This window comes from Nannospalax galili, unplaced genomic scaffold (genome assembly GCF_000622305.1).
Source record: "Nannospalax galili isolate Female #2095 unplaced genomic scaffold, S.galili_v1.0 scaffold990, whole genome shotgun sequence".
In the NCBI taxonomy this organism is placed as follows: domain Eukaryota; kingdom Metazoa; phylum Chordata; class Mammalia; order Rodentia; family Spalacidae; genus Nannospalax; species Nannospalax galili.
The window spans coordinates 21653-42595 of record NW_008328087.1 but is presented as its reverse complement, the minus strand read 5'-3'; the positions used below and the strand labels follow the sequence as shown (position 1 = coordinate 42595).

The window sequence follows — 20943 nt, the reverse complement described above, 5'->3', positions numbered from 1 at the left end:
ATGAGACCCTGGACAGATCCCAGAGCTGACTTGTTTATGTCTTCCAGCCTCCCCCATAGGGGGCTCAAGTGATGCCAAGTCTCTATCTTGTACCCAAACCCCAAGGTGGAGTCAATATGTAAGCTCTGGCCCCAGACCACCTGTTACCCAGCTCAGCTTCTCCTCTGCTTGGTCACAGTCTTCTCCCTTTAGTGCCTGAAGTGTGGGCCCTAGAGCAGGGGCCCATGCTGCCTTGAAACAGCAAGGGCCAAGGAGCAGGACATGAGGTCATATTACCAGGGGTCTGATTTTAAAGACAAAGGACAGACCTAATTGAAGCCAGGCATCTCCCCTCCTGAGACTGACCCAAGGTTATCACTGACCTAGGCATGGCTCTGAGAGGGAGAATTCTCTTTGACCAAAACATGAGCTTGCAGACAGGAACTCTTTCCTAAAGGACTTTGCCCACTCAGCGGCACACATACATAGGCGATGGATAAACAGAAACCTGGGCTAAGTGGGTCTCCTGTTTGGCCATGAACCTCACTTGCTCCCCAGCATCTAGAAGCTGCACTTCACTACTGTTTTTCCAATGTTTTGCATGGATGCTCACCACACGTGGAAAGAACAGCACCTGGAGAGGACTGCATGTAGAGGCCTGTCCAGGAGAGCTCTTGAAAGAGGCTGCAGCTGTTCCCAGCACGAATTAGAAAAACAGGCAGGGGCAGAAACACTCAACAGATGCCCTCTAGCAGAGCTAGGCCAGGCATTTTGTTTTACAGCCGATTCTGCCTCATCTTGCACCCACCTTTCTCTTGGTCGGAGAAGATTGCATACAGAAGGAAAATAACAGGAAAACACTGGAAACCAAGGAGAGAAAGGGGGTTGTGTCACAGTCAGTAGAAAAAGGAAGGATGGATCTTTAGGGCACTGAAATACTCAAGTGCATGTTATATATAGAGAAAAAAAAAATAAAAGCATATGGGGCTAGGGAGATAATGGCTCAATGGGTAAAAAGCACTATCTTGGAAAGCCTGATGGCCTGAGCTCAGTCCCTGGAATCCACATAAAAATCCAGATGTGGTAGCATACATCTGTAATCCCAGAAATCCTACAGCAAGAAGAGGGGGCAGAGACAGGAGAGTCCCTGAAGCTCAAAAGCTATCTCGCCTGAAGGACGCAGCATGGTGAAGAAACGAGAGACTACTTCAATAAGGTGGAAGGTGAGAACTGATTCCTGAAAATTGTTCTCTGACCTGCAACTCTCACACACTGACGACTGACAGACTGACAGACTGACTGACTGACTGAATGAGCAAATGAACATCAGTACCAAACAGCTCCCTCTGGGGTTAATAACCAGTTAGTTCTTATTGTCACTCTCACTATGTGGCTCAAGCTTCCGAATCACTGTCTCTTAAGAAGTAATCCACTGCAATAAAATATCCAAAATTCACATATATATATATGAATATATATATGTGAATTTTGGATATTTATATATATATATATGCATATGCACAAGGGATTTCTCCCCTAAATTGGTGTCATTGCTAGAAGTCAATAAATGCCATTGCTTGTGAGAATTTATGGCAGAAACCCAGGCACAGTGATGCACAACTACAATCCCAGCACTTGAGAGGCTCAAGCAAGAGAATTGCCATGGGTTTGAGGCTAGCTTGGACTACATAGTGAGTACCAAGCCACCCAGGGCTATACAGAGAGACCCTGTCTCAACAAATAACAAAAGAACTTAGGGCAGCATTTTAATGAGCTTGTTTCAATACTGACAGGATGGCTGGACTATCCCTTGGCCTCTATTTAGAGATGCTTTTCAAAATGACATAAAGCCTCAGTTTCATCCCAAGCTCCTCTGGACCTCCAGGCCTAGACATGGCAGATGATGTAAACACTTTGGTGGTGATGATGACAATGGATAAAAGGCTTTCATACTCACATTTGTCCCCAAGGCAACTGAAGGAAATGCAGGATTTGACTGAGCAAAGGCCCTTGTTGGAATGGCCGCAAATGATGTCCCAAGACTTGAGGCATAATCTGAATGAAAAATGACACCAAGTGAAAACCCAGTCACAAACTTTACTGTCAAAAGTCATGGTTGGGGGTTAGGAGATAGCTTAGCTGGTAAACTGCTTGCCTTACAGGCATGAGGCCCTGAGTTTGACCCCCAGAACCCCTAAGAAAAAACTGGTGTGGTGGCATATGACAGGCAGATTCTTGGGGCTTCCTGGTCATCTAGCCTAGCCTAATCTGTGGGCTCCAAGTCAATGGGAGGCCCTATCTCAAAAAACAAGGTGGGCCAGGCGTGGTGGTGCATGCCTTTAATCCCAGCACTTGGGAGGCAAGAGGCAGGCAGATCTTTGTGAGTTCGAGGCCAGCCTAGTCTATATAGTGAGTTCCAGGACAGCTGGGGCTACAAGGAGACCCGGTCTCAAAAAGACAAAAAAAAAAAACAAAAACAAGGTGGAAAACTCCCGAGGATCACACCCCAGATTGACCTCTGACCTCCACACACATATACATATGTGCACCTGCACAGACACAGAAGTCATGATTGGGATACACATGAGAAGAGGAAACTGGAAATTTTCTCCTACCATATTTATTAGTGTTTGGCATGATTATAGCTCTAGGTTCACTGTAACTGGTGCAGCTGAGGGTCTGAAACATCCCAGAGAACAGTGGCGGGCAGATAGCTGGGCCCAATGCATGTTAATGCTTGGGATCTGCTTGTCTGGACATGTACAGAAAGCGTATATCAGGGAAGTCTTGGTTCTCACAGGCAAGATATAATGAACTTGTGGACAGCTGATTTCTGCTGCAAACCCCAATCTGAGGGTTCCTTTACTCACCTTCATTCCCAGAGGGGTTAAAAACAGCTGTGCTGTTGGGGGAGGCACAGAGTGTCCCCTCTGTCGAAGTAAGTATACACCGGAGGCCAGCACTAGAGAGGGGATGAGAGGGAGAATCAGTTCCTCACTAAGTTCAACAACAACAAACACTATGTGACTCAAAAATTCCACTTCTAGGTATAGACCCTCCAAAAGAGCACTGGCTGCTCTTGCAACGAGCCTGCGTTCGGTTCCTAGCACCCATGTGGCAGATCGCAACCACCTGTGAGTCCAGTTCTAGGAGATCTGATACCTTCTTCTAGCCTCCCCGGGCAATGCATGGATGTGGTATACTTACATACATGTAGGCAAAACACTCACACACAGAAAATAAAATGAATCTTTTAAAAAGATGAATGGATAAGCAAAATGTGTTTGTATATACATATATTAATATATTATTTAGTCATAGAAAGGTTGGTTATGTGTGCTAGGATGTGCATGAATCTTTAAAAAGCCACAGCTTATATAATATCATGAAAAGCCATATATTATATGATTCCATTTATAATAAATGTCCAAGAGAGGCAAACCCATCAACAGAGATTGGTAGTTTCCTGGGGCTGTGGACAGGAGAAATGGGATAGACTATTTAATGGGTAGATGGAGGCAATACTCACACAATTTTTGAATGTACTAAATGCTGTTTAATTGTAAGCTTTAAAATGGTTAAAATTGTGAGTTTTGCCACAACAAAGACAGAGAATCAGAAAACGGAAGCATCTATAAAAATTCTTTTAATTGTGGCAAATTATATATGACATAAAGTATACCATCTTAGCCATTTTCTGTTTTTTTAAAAAAAAACTTTATTTTATGTGCATGAGTCTGAGTGTATGTATGTGCACCATCTGCCATTAGGTGCCCTCAGAGGCCAGAAGAGGGCATCAGATCCCCTGGAACTAGAGTTATGTAGGTGCTGGGAACTGAACCCAAATCCTCTGCAAGAACAAATGGTCTTAACTGCTGAGCCATCTCTGCAACTCCTTCCTTAGCTGTTTTTAAGAGCAAAGTTTAGTGGCATTAATATGGTCACATTGTTAGGTCGCCATCACACCATCTAGCCACAGAACACTTCATCTTACAAAACTAAAATTCTGTGTCTATGAAACACTGACTCTCCACTTGTTACCAACCCTAGCAGCTGGCAACCACCCTGTTTAGCCTCTAAAATGTCTCATATGAGTGGAATTTTACAGCTCAAGAGTATTGTACTATTTGTCAGGATTTCCTTCCTTTTTAAGACTGAGTAATAATGTTCCATTGTGTGGACAGACCGCATTTTGTTTATCCATTCTTCTGTTGATGAGCCTCCCAGTTGCTTTCACTTTTTGGTTATTGTGAATAATACCAGGAGTCCTTTTGAGTGTGTTCATTGCAAAACACTGAATCCCAGTTGTCTGTTCTACATCCTTGGGTGAAACAGCCTCTTCACCACCTCACAAGTCTCTAGGCCCGCCTTTACCCTATTTACCTGTTCTCAGTGTGGTAGTCAGGTAGTTCAGTGGGATCTGCATGTATGACTCTTTTGCTCAAGCCCCCACCAGCTCCAATCACACAACAAAACTCAAAGTCTCCCCAATAGCCCAGGGCTCAGGATCTGGGCTTTGGTACCTCTTTGGCTTTCTGTTCTGGTACTTTGTCTTTCTGTTCTGGTCACACTGGATGTTGTCTGGCATCTCAGGTCTATAACAGCTTCAGGGCCTTCAAACCTTCAAATCCTGTTCCATCTAGCAGGAGTGTGCTTCCCCTAGACAGCCACGACTTCCTAAGGTGTCTGCAATGAGGTCTTGCCCAGCTGCCCTATTGTAATGCAGGAACCACCTCAGAGCCCATGTGCACACATGCACACCTGTCACCTCTTCTAGCATCATTCAGTGTTCACATCAGGAATGCTGTCATCATTTCTGAATCATTGTCTTCATTAAGCAGAAGTTCCTTGAGGACCAGCACTTCTTCACCTCCTTGATTCTCTGGTTTCCCTATGCCCAGCACAGAGAACTCCCAATGCTCACTGAACACTTGCTAAGCACATGCACAGACCTGTTCTCCAACACTTACCTTTCTGAAAAGAGCAGGCATTTCTGGGCATGCAGCTTCCCTTTTACATGCAGCTCCCAGTCCTAGATCAGAAGGACAGAGAAGGATCCAAGTTGAACTGAGTACATGGGGAGGCAGAGGACAAAGGCAGTTACCACCAGCCAGGCAGGATGCATGGGGTGTCCACAGGTTGGACCAACTATGATACCACATCTCCATCTCCTGCTCCCTCCGCCCCCTACACCCACTCTCCTAGGTACTGCTTTCTCTCAATCTCTCTTGTCAGTCCCTTATCTGTATTTATACCCTGCACCCATCTTGGACAGGTGCCCAGACCTGAAAGTCAGATTTCCTCTTTGCTTCTCAGTGGACCCCTGAACTCACCTCCTGCCTCCCACTCTTCCTCTCCACAGAGAGACCCCACCCACTTCTCTCTGGTCTGAAGATGCACAATGAGTTGTGAAGTCTCAGAAAAGGCTGTGAGAGACAAAGATCTCCAGTACCTCCTAACATCACTGCCCTGCCCCAACATGTAGACTAGAGACTGGAAAGTGCGTCTCATTTGAGTCACAGGAATGCACTTAGGTGACATGACCCTAGTAGAGGTGAAGGATATCCTGTGCTGGGACTCCCACTAAGGAGGGACTGTATTATATTCTTGAATCAGATGGGAAAGGGATAGCAGTCTCAGGGAGGGTCACACCCATGTTTGAACCACTACTCTGTCACTTTCTAGTTAGGTGGCCTGGTCCAATCATCTCATTTCTCTGGGCCCTAATTTTCTCATCTGTAAAATGAGGATAATAACATATTTTCCTTAGCTGGGTATGGTGCTGCAATGCCTATAATCCCAGCATTCCAGGAAGCAGAGACAGGAGGGTCAGGTCAAGGCCAGCCTCAGTTACATAGTGAGTGCAAGATCAGCCTAAGCTACATGAGACATTGCCTCAAAAAACAACAAACAATTATTGTTTTTTATTTCTGTTCCAAAGGCCCAAAATGTTAAAATGTCAAAAGTATTTGGGAGCTTGTATCTAATCCTTAAAAGATTTTAGGTTTACCTCTTCAGAGGGGGGCAATGTTGGAGGGGAGGGAGTGGACATGGATTTGATCAAAACACTTATATGCATGTATGAAATTCTCAATAAAGTTTTTGTAAAAGTTGGGGAAAAAAGATTAGATCACCAGGATTAGTTATCCAGGTACTCCAGGGAGATACATGGAAGAGAGGAGGAACCAGTCCCTATGCTTCAGGCTTCAAGGAGAACAGAAACATTCTAACATCTCTGTACAAAAATTAAAGGTATGTGTTTAGAACACCCCCCAAGGAAAAAAAAAACCAAACAATTATTTAAAAAAAACAAAACAATATCTCATATAGTTAACCACTGGCACACAGAAAGGGTTTAATATATTACTTATTGCAATTATTATTGCTTTGAAATATTTCATTGTATGATCATCTTGCTTGGGATCCAAAATTCCACCACTACCCCCTTTCAAACTCAGTACAACATTTGTACTGGAGGAACTATAGCTTCTAGGCTTTCCACGGAAGAAAATTCCCCCTGTGGGAAGCAGGGTTACCCTCTTGCTTACTCAGCTGTAAATAAAGGAAGAAATCTCTTATTTGCCCTAAAGCAAGGGAAGGACCCTGACAAATTTCTGAAATTCCTTTGGGTCCTACTACCTGTGATTTTAATAAAAGGAATTGATGGCAAACTTCCATCCTCCAACCCAGAGGACTTCCTCCTTACACTGAAGTCACAGGGATGCACCTGGGTGACATGACCCTAGCAGGGGTAAAGGACAAACATCCTGAGTCCAGCTCTGGCTCCCAGCCCGTCTTGGGTGACTCACCTTCAAGTCAAATACCTTCTTGTCACAGATGCTACAGATGTGCGGCAGGTGGAGTGGGGCCACGCCATGGAAGTCGTTGAGCTCATGAACCTGCAGGGGCCTCACTGACAGCATCGCTTGCTCCTCCTTTGCCCGCCGCCGAGAGCCAGTGAACCCCTGCTTGCTGTTGTTAAGCCGACCCCCAAAGTTAGGAGGGGTCCTATCTGAAGTGGGCTCCTCGGGGTCATATAGTTCATAGGGCTGGCTGGGAGGTGGAGGCCACAGGTTGGATCCTGCTGTAAGATCAGGCTTGCTTTGACCGGAGAATCCAGAGGGGCTCTCCCACTGGTTGTTTGTGCCCTGCAGCAGTCCCCCGACTTCCCCTTTCATGCCCCTGGTCTGCTCAGCTGGAAATCCACCTGCTACATGTGACCCTTGGGTACTGGGTCCATAGAAGTCTTTAGAAAAGGCAGTTTGGCCATCTTGCCCTGTGTGACTGTAGTGGCCTTCATAGGTCACACTGCCTGAGGCCGAGGCTGAGGCTGGCAGGAAACCTGGCTGACTGTCCATTTCAGAGCTATAGGCCTGGCCAGGATTGGCTTTACCATACTCATAGAATCCCGTGGTAGCCGGTGCAGCCCCCGCCTTCCCAATGCCCAGGATGACTGCTGGCTGGGTGGGGGTCTGAGGCATCACCCCACCAAAGGGATGTACTACCACAGCATTAGCAGGCTGGCTGGGGAGGTTCACAGAAGGTCCTGGGCCTCGTGTCTGGCTGGGGGGTGAAAAGGTAATGGCATTTGAGGGAAATCGGGCACTGGGTATGGTGGCAGTATGCTGGGAAACCCCAGTAGGGCCATGGGGGCTGCCGAGTACAGATGGATGCTTCAGTTGGTTGAAGAGAGGTTGGGACATGGCCACTTTGGAGAGGACTTGATTCAGGACGGTGGCGGCTGCAGTGTTGTTAGTGACTGCTGTTTGTGCTAACTTCAGCCGGTGGAGGGTGAGCTGGGCCTGTAGTTGGGCCAGCTGGAGACTGGCAGGTGAAGGGAGGAGAGGGTTCGGGTTACTGACTGAGAAGGGGTTCTTGTCCAGGAGCTTGGCGGCACTGCAGGGAGACAAGAGATCCAGATGTACCACTGGGTTTCAGTGAGGGGGCAAGGGTCTGTTTCCGCCTAGCAGCGCCCTCTTTTCCTATGTAAACAAGACCCTCCTTCATAGGACCTATATACAAGTACTTATTAAAAAAATTCTCAGACTCCTCGGTAATTAGAAATAACCATTAGAAACAAGTATTTGCCTAGCGAAATTATCAATATGAAAAAAAACAGACTCTGCATATTGGAGAGATCAAGTAGAAAAACCTATGTCAGCCAGGTGTGTGGCTCACACCTGTAATCCTACCAATCAGTCTACCAAGAGGCTGAGGCAGGAGGATTATCCTAAGTTTGAGGCTAGTCTGATCTACATAGCAAGTTCCAGGCCAGTCCAGATTACATATGGAGACCCTGTCTCAGAAATGATGTCAATTATAGTCTAAACTCACACATCTTTGGTAAAGTCTAGAATATGCATTCATTATATCATATTCTTTCACTCAATAATTCAATTGTGCAAATCTATACTAAGATCAAACTTAATACTTAAAAATGTTGCCATGACATTATTTAATAGTTGAAAATTAAAAACAGCTCTAGCTGAGTAAATTTTGATATATCTATATAACAAAACATTAACTAACCATTTATTATTACTGTTTACTTCATTATTGTAACATATAAGTTCATATAAGTTCATTCAAAAAGTTGTGCCCAGGGCCAATGAGATAGCTCCCTGGGTAAATGCACCTGTCACCAAGCAAGACAACCTAAGTTCAATCCCCAGGACCCATATGTTAGAAAGAAACTTCTGCAAGTTGTCCTCTGCCCTCCATACACACACCATGGCATGTATGTACACACACATACACACACACACACACACACACACACACACAAGAATAATTTTAAAAATTTTTATGCAGCTCTACATCTAAGATAGAAATCATCCCATCATGATAACACCCCTTATATCTCTCTCTCCACCACCATCCATACCCCATCATTGCCAATGATAAACACCATCTTGAATTTGGTAAAGTTACCATTTACAAAACAAAATACAAAAAAAAAATCACTTTACTGGCATGAAAAAATCCATACGCTCCAATGCTGGAGGAAAAAAAAAGTTTCAAATCTGCATTCAGAACGAACTGTATGCACATTTATGACGGGCACATTTTTCAGCCTTGTCCTCATTCCACATCCAAGAATAACAACCCAGCTCTTACACCCAAGCAGTATATGCAATAACCAAAAAAATCTTACAAATGAAAAAAAAAAAACAAAACTAAATTTGAAGTAGTAGGCATTGGTCAGGTCTCCAGAATCTTTTGAGAGGTTCAGAGGAATTCTACTGGTCATGTTTTCTTGTGATCTGTGTTGGTTGGCTATTATGTTTTCTGGACCAAATGAAAATGTATTGTCTATAAATAGGACAGACTTTCTCAGAGAGTCTGTTACCACAGCCGAGGCTCTTGGGTAAACCATATTTTCTGGGTCTTAAGTTCTCCTTATGGGAAGCAGGTGTAATCAGGAAATGTGTTTGAGATATTGGTGAACTGGAATTCCAGGACATTTGAGTGAGAAAAACAAGACTGTGAAATTTAAGTCTGGATTGTTATGGACCAGCTAGGCTGCATCATCAGTCTGCTTATGAAGGGGGAGGTAGGAGAGGGAATGCACAGCTGGGACACTTTGGTTTCTGCTGTCACAGGCACTGTGCAGTAAAGGTTCAACAACAATGAAGCAGAGAGGGAGGACTGGTAGGGAGATTTGGGTGAAGAGAAAAAGAGACAGGGAATTGTGTGGGGCATCACACCCCTCTGGCTGCTTCAACTTCGGGGCTCCTTTGAGGTTGTTTGCCTTGCAGGAGGTGGGAAGAGGTAGGAGGAAAAGGGTGGGATAGACTGCTTCAGTTTACGGCAATGATGCTCCTGTGACCAGTGTTTAACTGTGTGATCTTAAGGGTCACATGAGATCAGTAATTTTCATCCCAGTTTTGCAAGGCAAGAACCTACAGCTCAGAAGGATTAGTACCCTGTTTCTGAACACTTGCTGTTGCTAAGGAAAGGGTGGTAAGCTCATGAGATTCAAAATCCAACCCGGCTTTGAAAAGCAGAAGCACCTGGCAATTAAAGTAGGAGTTTCCCAGCCCTCTTTGAGTACAACCTCCTGAGTTGTTTGCCTAATTTTGTTTGAAGTGAGATCCCAGAACATGAAGCACAACCCACTCTTACAAGAACAAAGCACATTGCAGAGCCAGATAAAAAACGTCTTCACTACTCTTTCCCACTTGTGTGAGAAATCAAAAACTCTTAAGTTCTTCTTGACACACCTGCTTAGGAGCCATGCTGAGCTCTGAGGGCAAAGCAGGCTGGCCACATTGTGAGATCTGGGGAAAGAACAGGCTAATGTATGATAGAGCTTTCCCTTTCTGTGGGGCTGTACTGGTTGTAGCCAAGCTTTGGGGTCCGTAGGGCAGCACAGAACCAATCGTAACAGCAGTAGAGCAGGGGGGAATGCTACTGTCTACTCAGGCAAGAATAACTGAAAGAAGGGGACGATCCCCTCTGATGGACGATTTTGACTTGTGCAGTATTAAGTAGCTGAGCTCTAGAAGAGTAATTAAGCTTAACTCAAAACCCTGTCCACACAGGCCAGCTCTTCCAGGTTTGTTCACCACTCAAGACTGTTCTTACTAACAAGGCGTTAATGAGGTGTCAATGTGGTTTCCATGACCAAGAGAGAAAAAGTTGGCTTTGTTTTTCCTAGAAAAGTCAGCTGTATGTTCTAAACTTCTGTTCTAGACTAGGCTAGAGGGAGCTTCTGCTGGGGTAGGAGTTCTTTTGACTTTGAAAGGCTATGTGAGGAAAAGCCATCTCCCCACCTAGGAAAGCCAAGTCATGCAGAATGTTTGCAGGTCAGCCATGGTCTGGTTATGGAACTTTGCCATCCAGGAACCAGATTCTCTTCCTAACTTCTGCTCTGTCTTATCATTCTTACTGTCCCATATTTCTTCAACCTTAAGCAGAAGTGATACCCCATGAATCATCAGCACTGATTATCTTTTAAACCAAAATCTTAGGTGAGAAAAAGGCATACTATTTCTTTTTAATTAATTAGTTTATATTTTATGTGTATGAGTGCTTTGCCTACATGTATGTAAGTGCACCACATGTGTGAATGCCTGCAGAGGTCAGAAAAGGGTGTTGGATCCCCTGGAACTGGAGTTATTGGCAGTTGTTAGCTGCCATGTGGGTGCTGGGAACTGAACCTGGGTTTTCTGAAAGATCAGTCAGAGCTCTTAACTGCTGAGCCATCTCTCCAGTCCCAAGACTATTTTGTTAAATGAAAAAACAAAACAAAAAAATCCCTAAAATTCTTGGCCTGTAAGAGTTAGTAACCTGGCCAGGCTTGGTGATGTGCATACCTGTAATCTCAGTACTTGAGAGGTAGAGGCAGAATGATCAGGAGTTCAAGGCTAGCCTTGGCTACATAGTGAATTTGAAGACAGACTGAGTACGTGAGTCTTCTGTCACAAAAAAACAAAGGGAGAGGGACAGAGGGAGGGAGGGATGGAGGGAGGGACAGAGGGAGACCTTTAGATGCATACAGTGATCTCATAGTACATCTTCTTCATGGGTTGTTTTACTGTTTTGTTTGAAGAGAGTCCTCAGAACATGAGGCACACCCACACTCAAATCCAAGTACAAAACACATTTCAGAGCCAGATTAAAATGTTGCTATCCCCATTTGTCTAAAAAAAAAAAATCAAGCTCTCAAAAAGAAAGCCGTAAGCCGTATTAGAGAGTCCTGCATTTTTCCAGCACACTGCTTCACACTTGGGGTGGGGTGGTGGTTTATCAGAACCTGGTAAAGAGGATTTTGTCATGGTCATTAAATTAAGGATTTTGAGTTGAAAGAAGATCATTCTGAAATTATGGAAGTATGCCTTGTATAATCACAAAAGTCCTTACAAGGTGGAGGAAGGAAGATGGGAGTCAGAGGGAGAAGATGTAGGGATAGAAGTAGGTATCAGAAAAGACAGATGCTACGCTGCTGTCTTTGAAAATAGGAGAGGCTGTAAGCCAAGAAGACATAGGCAGCCACTAGAAAATTTAAAAAGCAAGGGAACATATGTTCCTGAAAAGCCTCCAGGAAAAAAAAAAAAAAATATCCCCATGGACACATTGACTTTAGATACACTGAGAATGGTTTGCAGTTCCGGCTTCCAGAAATAAGAGAATAAATCTTTTTTTCCTTAAGCTATGGAATTTGTGGTGATTTGTTACTGCAGCAATAGGAAGTAAATACAGTTCCCCACGACACTCATATGTAAAGCCTGGTTTTGTTTAAAGAGGCCAAGGTGGGGGTGGGGACTTGCCTGAACATTGTGAGCATGAAGCCATTATCGTCCTGGTCCTGCCAGAGGCCCTGGGGAGACAGACCACCTGAGTGGACAATCGAAGAGCCTGGAAAGCTAAGGCCATGTAGACAATAAAATATGCCCCCACCCCCAGGTCTTTTCCTTTGAAAGTCAGCTTTCTACACCCAGCTAGAAAGCAGAAAATGGGAAAAGTTCAGAATTGCAGAATTTTAGGGGTCAATTCATCCAATGTCCTCATCAGTACACAGAGAAACTCACTTGTCCCAAGCCATATAGAAGGTTGGTGATAAAACCGCAGTGAAAACCCAGATCATCCAACTCAACTTTCAGTGCTTGAGAGAATTGCCTTGGCTTGATAAAGCCCAACTAAGCTGCAGGACCATCTACCTCATCCCTGAGTGACTTCACTACACTGACCCCCTCCATTCAGAAGGCTACTGAGTGCTTCTACGTGCAAGACACTCACTGAGCACTGGGAAAATGCAGAGATGCTGGTCCTTTCTAGAACCCCTCTCCTCTGTTTTCCAGAGGCAGTGGCAGCAAGGATACCCCTTGTCTAGACAGTGGGTGGCACAAGATTCTGTATACAGCTTCTCTCCTAAAACTCTGTGCAGCTGTACTATTTATAGCTCTCCTAGTAGTCCTGGGATCTGGAAAGGTGGAAGAACAGGTTAGTAGTTCACAGAGTGACAGATCTATTAGGCAACCTCCCTGAGCCTCATTCACACTCACAGGAAAAAGACAGCAGACTGTACACACCCTGATTTTCCAAGGCCTTGGGAAGGCTCCATCGTCCTAGGGCTAAGGCTTCATTTCTAAACCATTAATTGTTACGAAAAAATCCATAGTGTATATTTAGACTCAGAATTCTAGTCTGTTTAGAAAGGTTTCTTTTTTGAGTTAAAGCAGTATGTTCCTGAAAAGTCTTAAAACTAAAACATATTAGCTACCCTTAAAATGCTAGGTTTAAAAGAGACAGAAGAGAACTGTCTCTTGTGGTTAATTCCATTGGGAAGGATACATAACCTATTGTCCCACCAGGAGAGCAGGACAGCTGTGGTGGTGCCCATGGTCGAGCCTGAACTTTTTCACTTTTTCTTGTTTTGTTTTTGTTTTTGTTGAGACAGGGTCTCACTATGTAGGCCTGGCTGACCGAGAACTTGCTTTGTAGAGCAAATTGGCCTTAAAGTCACAGAGGTTCACCAAACTCTTTGATTTTTGTCTTAAGCAAGATGCAGTGGTATATTAGTATTTGGCCAGATGAAATGAGTTGGATTCCTGGTGTGGTGGTACACGCAAGTCAGTAATTCCAACATTAAGGAGGCAAAAGTAGGGGGATTGCTATAAGTTTGAGGCCAGCCTGATCTACATAGAGTCCTAGGCTAGCCAGAGATACATACAGAGACCCTGCCTCAAAAATCAACAATGAAAGCTGGGTGTGGTGGTATATGCCTTTAATCCAAGCACTCCAGAGGCAGTGGAAGACAGATCTCTGTGAGATCAAGGCCAGCCTGGTCTACATGGTGAGGTACAGGTCTGCTGGAGCTACAGGGAGACCCTGTCACAAAAAGACAAAAAAAAAAAAAATGAGGGGAGGGGAGAGGAGGGGGAAGAGGAGGGAGAAAAAGATAAAGAGGAGAGGAGGGAGAGGGGAGGGGAGAAAAAAGAAGAGGGGAGGAGAAGGAAGAGGAGGAGGAAGAGAGATAGAGGAGGAAGTGAGTTGGGATGCTGGAAATCCAGTAAGATTTTTGTTATACAATCCATCCTGTTTCAAAAGGAGACTGTCAAAGATGTACACAGGACCCTCTGCTCTGAAATAGTCTCTTCATCAAAGGGCCAAATGTGTCCTTAGAAGTGTGTCCCTTCAACCCACATGTACTAAGCATGAGCTATGCAAAGCTTCCAGGTATGGGGACATAAAAATGGAGAAAGAGGCTTTCTGAGATTGCCAGGGAGAGCATGATGCATTCTGACTGAGGTAAGCTCAAGACCAGATAAGGTTCATACCATCGTTTTCAAGAGATTTAACAAATGAAAGAACAGACCAATTCAGAGGCATTCCCTGAAGTCTGAACAAAGACTCATCAAGGCTCTGGGCTTTCTAACCCAGTGACAGATGTGGACATGGATCAGCAATGTGTGACGGGATGAACTGTGGTCAGGAACCCAGCTTCTATCTGCCTTGGAATTTTCCCACCTGTGACACAGAAGCAATAATACCTTCGTAGTATCTCAGGCAGGGACATCACAGCATCACAGTCCCCTGGCCACAGTGATTAGAGAGGCACTCCTTGACATTTTGTCAGGACAGAGATTCACTGCTAACTAGCTGTTAAGCCACCACTTAAGGAGAGACTGCTTGGGAATAAAGCCAGCCCAGTGGACACTGGCTTTAAGACAAGTGCGAAGGGAGCAACTAAAGACCCCATGGGAGAACCACTCTGCCTGGCTCTACCATGAACTCTTCCATACATAAGCCACAGCAGTTCCTTAATTTATTTAATCAAAAGTAATGTTGGTGGGCTGGAGAGATGCTCAGGGGTTAAGAGCACTGGCACCCGCATGTTCCCAGTACCCACATGGTAGCTAACAACTGGCTATAATTCCAGTTCCAGGGGACCTGATGCTTGCTTCTGGCCTCTGTGGGCATTCTTACATATATGCAAGTAAGGCCCTCATACACATAAAAAAATAAGTCAATCAAAAAAACTAAAAAAAAAAAAAAAAAAAAAAAAAAATGTTGGGCTGGAGAGATGACTCAGAGAGAAAGCCACTTTTCTGCTCTGGAAAAAAACATGTATTTCTGTTAAAAAAAAAAAAAAAAAAAAAAAAAAAAAAGATAATGTTGGGCTGGAGAGATGACTCAGCAGGTAAGCGCACTTACTGCTCTTGCAGAAAGACTGTAGTTCCGTTACCAGCACCCACATTCAATGGCTCACAACCACCTATAACTTCAGTTCCAGGGGCTCCTCCATCCTCTTCTGGCCTCTTCTGGGCACCCACACTTATGTGGCATATACACACAGACAAGCATACATAAATAAAAATAAAATAATCGAAAAGAAACGTTACAAACTGTATATGGTGACACACTGCTGTTATCCCAGAACTTGTGTAACTGAGGCAGGAGGATCACAAGAATTCAGTGCCAGCCTTGGGCTTCATAACAAGATCCTATCTCAACAACACTACAAGGTCAACCTTCTAAACAATCTGCATTCAATCCACCTGGGCTCCTTCCAAAGCCTACACTAACTCAAGCCTTGTTGATTCCCACCAGTCTCCTCTATGGAATGAACTCACTATAAGGACCAATGGTCAGAACTAGGAGGTCACTGTAGAGGAGACCTGTGCAGTGACTTTAGTATGAGTATCTGCAAACCAGAGACCTGCTTCTAGAAGGTTCAGGAAACAGATCATACCTCACTCTATGGATATGAGTCCCATACCATGGTCATAAAACCAAAGTACAAATGGGATTTGGGAGGAGAGAACCCTGCAAGGGTGTGGGCTGGGTCACCCTTTCGCAGGGTTGGGAAGCCTGCTCTGGACACACAGGTGCTCCTATGAGCAGGAGATACAGTTTTGTGGCTCCCAAAGTTTCTAACAAGCTGTGACACACCCTCAACAGCTGACAGGTCATTTTTGCTGCACTATGAACTGACTTTGTGTGAAGCATTTGTTATTCCGTCTTGTGGTTTCTAATAGAGAGTGTTCCCCAAAAAGGCTCCCGTGTTGAAGATTTGGTTCCCTGCTGGTGGCACGGTTGTAAGGTAATTGGATCAGGAGGGCACTAATCCCAGCAATTGATTAATCCATTGATGAGCTCATAGCTGAATGGGTTCTTAGGAGGCGGGGTCTGGTTGGAGGAAGAGGGTAACTGAGGCATGTCTCTGAAGGGTAAATCTTGCTCTGGTCCACTCCAATCTAACTGTCTACTTGCCAGTCACCATGAACTGAGCAGCTTTGTCCAAACATGCTCCCACTGTCATGATGTACTGCCTCACCACAGGCCCAGAATCAACAGTCAACCAGCACAGGCTGAAACCGCTAAAACTATGAGCACAAATAAATCTTTCCTCCTTTAAATTTCTTTTCTCAGGGTTGGAGAGATGGCTCAGTGGTTAAAAGCACTGGCTGCTCTTGCAGAGGACCCAGGTCAGCACCCACATGGCAGCTAGCAACTATCCTAACTCCAGTTCCAGGGGATCTGATGTCCTCTTCTGACCTCCATGGGCATTACATCACATGGCTGCACTTACAAACATTCAGGCAATATACTCATGCACATAAAAAATGAATAAATTAAATATTTAAATTGCTTTTCTCAGGCTAATGAGACGGCTCAACAGATAAAGGCACTTGCCACAAAGTCTGATGACCTGAGTTTGCTCCCTGGAACCCACATGGTAGAGAGAGAAAAGTGACTCCCACAAATTGTCCTATGACCTCCACACATGGCACATGTATCCCCCCAGACGTGTGTAATAAAAAGTAATTAATTGCTGGGTCAGGGGCCACACTTTTATTCCTAGCACTTGGAAGGCAGACGCAAGTGGATCTTTGTGAGATCAAGGCCAACCTGATCTACCTGTTGAGTTCCAGGCCAGCTGGGGCTACAGGGAGACCCTGTCTCAAAAAAAGCGGGGGAGGCTGGAGAGATTTGCTCAGGGGTTAAGAACATTGACTGCTCGTGGAGAGGACCTGGGTTTGATTTCCAGCACCCACATGGTGCTAACAACTGTCCCATTCCAGGGGAATTCGATGTCCTGCCCTCTTCTGACAGCTTCAGGAATTGTACAATGTGGGTGCACTTACATACATGCGGGCAAAACACTCATACACACAAAATAAAAAATAATAATAAACCCAATAATAAACTGGAGGGAAATATACTAGTTCAAAAAGCCTATTGACAAATACACATCCTTCACACACATACACATACACACACACACACACACACACACACACACGAGTACATATGTATAGCTAAAGGCTATATAATAAAAAACAGTGCAAAGCAAGAGGAACCTCCCTTCAAGTTGTTGGTTAGGGTAATTCAAGAGACTCCCCCAATAGCACAGTCTATTACCACGGCCCTTGATTGCCTCCCAGAACATGAAGGTAAGATCCTATTGCTGAAGATAGGACATACTTCAGACAGAGGACTTCAGATATAGCAATCAAGCTGGAACTGGCTAGCCTCCTTCCAGAAGACAAGCTCTCATGGTATCAGAGGACACTATGCAAGCTGCCAAGGAAGAAAACCAATCAATGGTCCCACCCAGCTGTAAAACCTAATAAACACAATGACTGGCCCAGTAAACTATCTGTATTGGTGCAGTAGTGGTACTCTTATCCTAGGGATAATCATCAGCTGTCTAATTGGACCTAAGACCCACTCAATGGGAAAGAACTCATGTGTGGAACTGTAGCCATAGCCAACTACACGTGGCTGGAGAGGTCATAGATCTTAGAGAAAAACCTACTTTTGTCACATCTTACTGTACACTAAATGTGTATCCTTATATTTACAGACAAGTGTACCTCTCACCAATCATTTAAAAAGCTTCTTTTTGCAACAGATAGGGGCTATTAAAGAATTCCAGAACTGGTCAAACACAGAGAACAAGTGTCTGTAAGATGCTTAACCCTAAGTGACACATTTACTATGCAATCTCTATTCCTAAGGCCCAGGGAACATAGTGGAACAGGAGGCAGAAGGAATATTAATGTGTCTTTCAACTCTCACTAGAAGAGTTTCCTCATGCAACAGATGGTGATTACTTGAGAAAGCCACAACAGGCCAAAGTGCAGAGAATAAGAGGCTGCAGAGTGTTTGTCCCTGGGTAGGACACCTATATCAAACCTCAGCCACCCAAGGCTCAGGGGCCATTGTGGAAAAGGGGGCAGAAAGACTGTTAAGAGCCAAGGGTGGTGGATGACTGCAAAGAACAGAGTTTTTCAGGTGGCTGGGAAGTTGTTCATACGAACTTACAGCAATGGTGGCAGAATGCACAAGACCCATGAAAGCTCAAACCAAACAAAAACCCCAGCACAGAGGTGGGGAAATGGGTAAGGAAACTCCAACCTTAGCTGAGGAACTATTGGCAAACGATGGCTACTGGGAGAGAGAGTTGGTTTTCTTTAAGTAAGTGATGCTAAATAGGTTGACAGTGGATAGACTCACATCAAGGGACATTTGGGACACAAGATAAGCCTGTAGACTGCATGAAATCCAGTGGGAGTTTGTAGGAGGGTTTTGGATATGGGAGGAGGTCTAGATATGATCAAGATGCATTGTACCAAATTTGTAAAAATTTTAAAGCTAATAATAATTATTATTATTATTGTTTTTCTCATATATCTATATTTTTTTGAGATAAGGTCTCTCTATAGCCCCAGCTGGTCTGGAACTCAACAGGTAGACCAAACTGGTCTTGATCTCAAAGATCTGCTTGCTTCTGCCTCCCAAGTGCTGGGATTAAAGATGTGTACCACCATGCCTGGCTTTCTAAGATATTTGTCTCAGTGGCAAAAAGTCTGAGTAACATATCCCTCTAGAAAAAAAGACCTTCTTTGAAAACACAGTGGTTCTTGGTCTTCTGGCTCAGCAAGTGGTGGGGGTACACAAGAAATATATAGCAGTGGACTGTCCTGTATGAGTTGGAGGTCAGAATCAGGCATCTTGGGTTCTAGCCTGAACTTGCCACTTGTCAGCTATGTTATAGTAGGTAAGAGTTCCTACCTCTCTGAGATAGGATCTCACAGTATAGGTCTGGTTGGAGCTGTCTATGTAAACCAAGCTGACCTCAAACTCCTAGTGAGCCTTTTGCCTCAAGCCTCCCAGCAGCATTCCCATTTATAAAAAGAGGTTACATTCATCTCATTTAAGGACCATAGACACAAAGTGCTGTATGGATGCTCTGTAAACTGCCAGGTGCCACACAGATGTAACATTCTGCAGAACTTTATGGGGAGGACATTTTCTACATGAGTTAAACACATACTTTCCTTTTAGAAAACAGTCCTCTCTGTGGGAAGTGGTGTTTATTTATCTTTAGACAATCTCACTGCCTCTAAGAATCAGGGTAAAATGTATCAACTCATTGGTTCAATTGTATTAATGGAGAACCTTCCATAGTAATGTGATCCTATCTCCTTGGGAGAGGAGGGACTTTGTGTAGACACAGAGCACAGGTTTCAGAGTTAGTACCAAAGTGAGTATGAATTCCAGTTTTACTACTTATAAGCCAGTGGCTCTGGGCCAATATTCATCTTCTCTAAGCCCTGGAGTCTTTATCATTAAAGGGGAAATGGATGTATCCAAGCTCCAGGCTTGTTCTGAGAGATGATGGGTGCATAATTATGTAGCACAGTTCCTAACGCACTGCTATTATTTTTTGTCATTCTAGTATCATTGGCAGTAGAATCCTTATTGTTGTCAACCTCAGCACAAGGCTGCAGGGAACTCTGCCAAGGCAGAGGAGTCTTCCTTACAGATAGAGAAGGATGCAAAGAATGTAGAGATGTAAGTGTGGAGAGAAGAAGAAAAGTGAACAAACTGCTAAGAGAGGAGGGAGCAGGGGTAGGCTGGGGTCAAGTTGCAGATAGACTGGCAGCAGCGGCTGGGTGAACTTAATGAGGTAGCATCAGGTTTGCAGGGCTGTGGAATAACAAGGGGGCAGCTGAAGCTCTGTGGTCTGACCATGTGCGACACAACCACAAGCTCTTTCCTGGTAATGTCCAGCTCCCCAGAAGCAGATGCCAAGCACCGTAGTCAGAGTGTGGTGGTACCTCAACCAACAAGACCAAATTCATTCACAATAAGCATGAATTTAATTCATGAATTTAAATCCACTCCAATTTCAACCCAGCTCACTTTCCACTGAATAATGAATTTTCCGTTTCTTATTTAGTGCTAAGATATAAAATGTGATCCAGATGAGAGGCCCCAAGGCCAGGCAAGAGGATGCTTTCCACATTTGGACACAACTTTACAGCCTGGCCAGATCAAATCATGGGCAAAGCTGGGGTCAGGTCTTCACTGGGTGCTGCCCTTCTGCTGTCTCCTGGAGGCTGTCTCATAGATCATAAATGCTAAGCTCCCGGGCTCCACAGCAGCACATATATAAAATTTAGAAGGCAACAGAGAAGCTTAGCATGGCCCCTGTGCAAGAATGCCGCATAAATTCCTGAAGCATCTCCTATTTTTCTATAGCACTATAATTTATAATTTATCTATTATATAGTTTAAGATAAACTATACAGGAGGAGCCCAAAGTCTCCAAACATAAAGGAATTCAAAGGAGATGGAAAGACTAAACCCAGACTTAATCAGTATACAGTGTATGCATCTGCTGAAATATCACACATATGTCATAGTACCATGCAATGAGTGCATGTTTAATAAAAGGGGAAGATTCTTGACTCCATTGTAATGCTCTCAGAAATTGGATGAACTACAGGGGTAGGTCCCTAAATGCCAGGTCACAAAGACACGAGTGATGACATCCCAATACTATGGGGGCTAAAGTTTCAAATTCTAGCTAATTATCACAGATAGGAAAAGTAAGAAGGGACTTTAGAGATCATCTAGTGAGCACAATCCACACATTTGACAGGGGAGAGAAAGTGAAAACCAGGGAAATTGGCGTAGTATGAGTCAACCCCAGTCAAATTTCGC

General features: G+C 44.3%; 1 protein-coding gene and 1 non-coding gene across 2 annotated transcripts in view; one reads left to right on the top strand and one right to left on the bottom strand.

The window, feature by feature from the left end:
• Positions 1–7875, bottom strand: part of Rbm20 (RNA binding motif protein 20) — a gene marked incomplete at its 5' end in the record, with an annotated part of 60649 nt that extends 52774 nt beyond the window's left edge. Inside the window, 4 exons of the mRNA XM_008846359.3 lie at positions 1937–2034; positions 2850–2941; positions 4950–5011; positions 6789–7875. Of these exons, the coding sequence (XP_008844581.1) occupies positions 1937–2034; positions 2850–2941; positions 4950–5011; positions 6789–7875 (1339 nt within the window). The remainder of the gene's footprint in view (positions 1–1936; positions 2035–2849; positions 2942–4949; positions 5012–6788) is intronic.
• Positions 7876–20367: 12492 nt separating this feature from the next.
• On the top strand, positions 20368–20472 carry LOC115072378. The gene has a single exon (XR_003851431.1). It is a non-coding gene; the product is annotated as a U6 spliceosomal RNA (small nuclear RNA).
• The last annotated feature ends 471 nt before the right edge of the window (positions 20473–20943 follow it).